This window comes from Zea mays, chromosome 8 (assembly GCF_902167145.1).
Source record: "Zea mays cultivar B73 chromosome 8, Zm-B73-REFERENCE-NAM-5.0, whole genome shotgun sequence".
Taxonomy (NCBI): Eukaryota; Viridiplantae; Streptophyta; class Magnoliopsida; order Poales; family Poaceae; genus Zea; species Zea mays.
In genome coordinates, this window is record NC_050103.1 from 58,164,786 (window position 1) to 58,170,352 (window position 5,567).

The window sequence follows — 5,567 nt, forward strand, 5'->3', positions numbered from 1 at the left end:
AATAAGTTTATGCACTCAAGTACCCGGATATGTAATAACCAACTCTTTCTATATTTTACTTATGAATGTAAACTATGTTATTGTAATCCTTTCTGCTTACTCTGATGACGTGTAATGTCTGCGTGATGGGTTAAGCGCTCCTGGGCGATGTGATGGAGATACAGATAACCGAACGTGTCGAGTCATTATGCTCACCTGCATGATTGTCTGAGGTCCTTAGGACAAGGACATCTATAGGTGGGCCTAATACCTTGGGAGGTTTCGTGACATTCACCATATCAAATTTTCTCCATGTCATATCACATTAAAAACCAACTTAATCAATGTCTATCCTTCTTCTCATCTTTCTTCAGCAAGGATCACCCAAACATTCCATGACTTCTCTTGAGTTTGATTAGTCCCTCGACTAAATGCAAGTACTTACTTATTCATCTTAGCCTTGGTACCTTAGTCCTCTTGACCTTCTCCTTTGCTTAGTATGTCGAATCCCTTTTCCTTGCTATCTTTTCACTATCAAGCTTGTTTTAAGTCACACTACTTTGAGTATACATTGAATATCCTTCTTATAATTATGATTACTCTCTTTCTTCTCACTGCCTATGATATTCCACATCCACATATCCATCTGATGTCTTATGGAATATCCGAAATACTGCCTTTTGTTGAACATTTGATTGCTTCTTATTATCGTACATAAATATACTCTTTATATTAGCTTTCATGTTCAACACTTAGCAATAATTGGTTAGTCCTTTAATATTATTGTTAGTCAATCCACCAAAACCTATAAGGGACTAGATGCACTTTCAGTCACGATCATCCTTACCTGAGCCACAATGCCACTTTGTATGGTAGGGATATATTTTCAAGATTTTCTTTATCTCTGTAAGGTCTATGCTTGAGGCTGTCTTACCCGCACGTCGAGTTTTTTTAATGAGATTATTTTTACCAAATACCACCAATGATAAAAAAATATGCCTTAGGTCGCAAACAGTGAAGGATTCTCACCGCACGCATGTGCAAAAATAATGTGCATCGCAACTCAAATATATTTAGTTCAAAACTAGTCATGGCATGAACGGCTATAATTGGCGCGCGCATCTCCCGCTGCATGCGCCACATTTCCCTTCCCTTCCTTGCCCTTTGTCATTGCCAAATTTACACTCCACCAATCTTTGTGTGGAATGGCGTCCGCGGTGACGCCGCGGTGAGCGAGTGCACACGCACGTAGGAACCATTGGTTGTGTTGGTGAGCTGATCGGTTCTCCGGGGATGGCATCGTCGTCGGGGTACGCGGATGGCGGCACCGGAGGTCTAGGCGACGGAGACCCCCCGGTGCCGTCGATGAGGAAGCAACCCTCGCGGATCGCGTCAGGGATGCGTCGGCTAGCATCCAAGGTGTCTGCGGCGGTGCCCGAGATGCGGGGCCTCAAGCGTACACAGTCCGGTGCCCAGTCAGGCTTGCGCGGGCTGCGTTTCCTGGACAAGACGTCTGCCGGCAAGGATGGCTGGAAGACCGTCGAGAAGCGGTTCGACGAGATGAGCACGGACGGCCGGCTGCAGAGAGAGAACTTCGCCAAGTGCATCGGTGAGTCTTGCTGAGCCTTGTCACGGCTTGTCGTCACACACTGATACATGCCTGTAAATTTGTAGATAAAAACTTAACCTATTTTGTGCTGGGTTAGATACAATTATCATAATTTGAAATATTGTTCATGCACGGAATCATTAAACTGCTCGTTTAATTTAATTCGAAGATATATATCCTGCCAAATTTATGAGCTCCTCAAATGTTGTCAACTAGTAATTCGTAAGGAGCAAAGCAAAATCGTGGCAAGATCCATATAATGTTCCGTCACAAATACCTGATGCTCGACTATTTGCGCGTACGACTTAAAGGTATGGCTGATTCGAAGGAGTTTGCAAGCGAGGTATTCGTGGCATTGGCTAGGAGAAGACACATCAATCCGGACGACGGCGTAACAAAGGAACAACTGAAGGAGTTTTGGGAGGAGATGACAGATCAGAACTTCGATTCCCGGCTACGCATTTTCTTCGACATGTAAACCTTGGTTCCCCTTCTTTGTGATACTGAGATACGGATTGCTCCATTAATTCTTGACGAGATGTGCTTGCATTGCAACCAGGTGCGACAAGAACGGTGATGGTAAGCTGACAGAGGATGAGGTCAAGGAGGTCCGTTTCTACGGTTCTTGATGAGGTCAAGTAGTTGTATAGAATTTCTATTTCACGATCATGTATGTATGTACAGGTCATCGTGCTAAGTGCCTCGGCAAACAAGCTTGCGAAACTGAAGAAACATGCTGCAACCTACGCCTCTCTGATCATGGAAGAGCTGGACCCTGATCACCGCGGCTACATCGAGGTCCTCTATTTGCTTCTGTGATGATGGAAGTGCAGTGCAGTGCAGCAGCATAGTACTTACAGGGAACAGGGAAACAGATTTGGCAGCTGGAGACCCTGCTACGCGGGATGGTGACCGCCTCAGGGCCGACGAACATGGGGGCGTCAGCATCTCTGGCGAGGACGATGGTGCCTTCCAGCCACCGGACCCCGCTGCAGCGGCGCATGAACAAGGCCGTGGACTTGGTCCATGAGAACTGGAAGAGGATATGGGTGCTCTCCCTCTGGGGCGTCCTCAACATGGCCCTCTTCGTATTCAAGTTCACCCAGTACCGGAGGCGCGCGGTGTTCGAGGTGATGGGCTACTGCGTATGCATAGCCAAGGGCGCGGCCGAGACCCTCAAGCTCAACATGGCGCTCATACTGCTGCCGGTGTGCCGGAACACGCTGACGAGGCTGCGGTCCACGGCGCTCAGCAAGGTGGTGCCGTTCGACGACAACATAAACTTCCACAAGGTCTCTCTAGCATAGCTGATCTGACAATGTCATAGCATCTGGTTGTTGCCACAACCACAATGACATCGTCCATATGCATGATCGCTCTGCCAGGTCATCGCTCTTGCAATTGCCATCGGATCTGCAACCCATACGCTTGCACACGTCCTCTGCGACTTCCCCAGGCTGGTGGCGTGCCCCAAGGACAAGTTCATGGAGAAGCTGGGGCCCTTCTTCAACTACGCTCAACCGACCTGGGCGACCCTGCTGTCGAGCATCCCGGGGTGGACCGGGATCCTCCTCATCCTCATAATGTCCTTCTCCTTCACGCTGGCGACGCACTCGTTCCGGAGGAGCGTCGTGAAGCTGCCGTCGCCGCTGCACCACCTGGCAGGCTTCAACGCCTTCTGGTACGCCCACCACCTGCTGGTGATCGCGTATGTGCTCCTGGTCATGCACTCCTACTTCATATTCCTCACCAAGCAGTGGTACAAGAGAACGGTACGCCCACCACCTGCTCAGCTAGGATTTTTGTGCATTGTTTGACATGTATGCACATTTTTGCAGACATGGATGTACTTGGCAGTCCCTGTCGTGTTCTATGCCTCTGAGAGAAGCATCAGAAGAATTCGTGAGAAAAGCTACCGCGTGAGCATCATAAAGGCAGCAATTTACCCGGGAAACGTGCTGTCACTCTACATGAAGAAGCCAACAAGCTTCAAGTACAAAAGTGGGATGTACATGTTTGTAAAATGCCCAGACGTTTCACCTTTCGAATGGTGCGGCAGCTAGTAGCACCCCTTCTCCAATAATGTCTGCATGGCCTTCGCCGCCAATAATGTCTGCACTGCAGGCACCCCTTCTCCATCACTTCGGCTCCGGGAGATGACTACTTGAGCGTTCATATCCGTACGCTAGGCGACTGGACATCAGAACTCAGGAATCTGTTTGGGAAGGCTTGTGAAGCAGAAGTTACTTCTAAGAAGGCTACACTAGCAAGACTTGAAACAACTGTTGTGGCACATGGTCTGGCAGAGGACACTAGGTGACTGATTGCCTCATGATCTGTTTCATATATATACATCTGACCTGGCTGGCTTTATCCATTAATTTATTAGGTTTCCTAAGGTCTTCATAGATGGTCCCTACGGCGCACCGGCTCAAAACTACCGCAAATACGACATCCTTCTGCTTATTGGGCTCGGCATTGGTGCGACTCCTTTCATCAGCATACTCAAGGATCTCCTAAACAACATAAAGTCCAACGAGGTATAAAGCAGCGCGTGCTCAGCTCTTGCAGTAGACGACCTCTTTTCCACATCGAATGAAACTTGTACCGAAACAGGAGATGCAGAGCATGCATGACACCGAGTTGGGTTGCAGTTTCAAGACCAACGGGCCAGGAAGAGCCTACTTCTACTGGGTTACCAGAGAGCAAGGCTCCTTCGAGTGGTTCAAAGGTGTTATGAACGACGTTGCCGAGAGTGATCACGACGTACCTACTACTCTCTCTCTCTCTCTCTCTCTCTCTCTCTCTCTCTCTCTCTCTCATGCTGACAGTTACCTCCATTCTTAAGTATATATGATATATGACCAGAAAAAGTCATAGAGATGCGTGCGTCTACAGGATGTAATAGAGATGCACAACTACCTGACCAGCGTGTACGAGGAAGGCGACGCGAGGTCGGCCCTGATTGCCATGGTCCAGTCACTTCAACATGCCAAGGACGGCGTGGATATCGTGTCAGGCAGCAAGGTACCCCTACCTGGATGTTTCCTCTGCCTTTTTCCAGCTCTGACTTTTTGATTCGCAGATTCGAACGCATTTTGCAAGGCCAAACTGGAGAAAAGTGTTCTCTGATCTGGCTAATGCCCACAAGAACTCACGCATAGGTGAGTCCAAATTGTTTTGATGAAGCAGAAAAAGAAAAGAAAAGAAAATCAACCAGCCGACGAAGCTTCTTAAATAAGACCGCAGATATATATTTATTGAGAAATTGGTCTTTCGACCCGCAGGCGTTTTCTACTGTGGATCTCCAACACTTACCAAGACCCTGAGAGATCTTTCGATAGAATTCAGCAGTACCACGACGACCCGGTTCCATTTCCACAAAGAGAACTTCTAACAAGCAATGGCGCCACTCACATTTCAGTGGCCTTGGTAGCTTTGTGGAACTGGGAGCTAGGCCTGGGCTTGACTGGACCAAGAGCAGTATGCTTGGTCAGGTTTGGTGTTGGTATGCGCAACCCAGAGAACAGCTGAGCAAAAAAATTCAGAGTAGGAAGTTCCATGTAGGAAAATGATAATTGTAATGTAATTTTTTTCTCTAGCCATGTCTTTAGTTGAGTCACGAATTGGGACGTGGTCAGGTGGGACCTGATTGCTTTAGTTCAGTTCGACAAGGATGCAGATGAACACCGTTTCTTTCTAGACTTCTGCTACAAGCCCATCAAACTTATTCATTTTTGTCGGAGAGGAAATTCTCCGGCCGAGTGGCGGAACGCACCCGCCCTAAATCCTAAGATGGGGAGGGTTCTAAGCGTTTTGTCTGTCTGCTACATGATCGATGAACACAAGAACACACAAGAGCGTAATACCCTACTCCACTGTGTGTTGTATTGAGCTTGAGTGTATCAGAGTCTAAGTGAGCGTGAGAGCGTGTGTCAGTGTGAGAGTGTCTGTCTTGTAACGTCATGTGTCCTCCCTT

General features: G+C 47.9%; 1 protein-coding gene across 1 annotated transcript; it reads left to right on the plus strand.

The window, feature by feature from the left end:
- Positions 1-1,133: 1,133 nt before the first annotated feature.
- Positions 1,134-5,333, plus strand: LOC103635232 (putative respiratory burst oxidase homolog protein H). The gene is made up of 13 exons (XM_008657741.2): positions 1,134-1,588; positions 1,900-2,062; positions 2,148-2,196; positions 2,273-2,386; positions 2,464-2,880; positions 2,974-3,360; positions 3,427-3,638; positions 3,713-3,904; positions 3,978-4,128; positions 4,205-4,354; positions 4,487-4,615; positions 4,674-4,752; positions 4,876-5,333. The coding sequence occupies exons 1-13, from the start codon at positions 1,273-1,275 to the stop codon at positions 4,983-4,985; spliced, it is 2,469 nt and encodes an 822-aa protein (XP_008655963.1). The 5' UTR covers positions 1,134-1,272; the 3' UTR covers positions 4,986-5,333.
- The last annotated feature ends 234 nt before the right edge of the window (positions 5,334-5,567 follow it).

Bases quoted from the DNA above. Each gene is read 5' to 3' on its own strand.
- LOC103635232 (XM_008657741.2), top strand. From the start codon at position 1,273: ATGGCATCGTCGTCGGGGTACGCGGATGGCGGCACCGGAGGTCTAGGC. The intron at 2,197-2,272 runs GTCCGTTTCTAC...ATGTATGTACAG, and splicing joins CAGAGGATGAGGTCAAGGAG to GTCATCGTGCTAAGTGCCTC. The intron at 4,753-4,875 runs GTGAGTCCAAAT...TTCGACCCGCAG, and splicing joins CCACAAGAACTCACGCATAG to GCGTTTTCTACTGTGGATCT.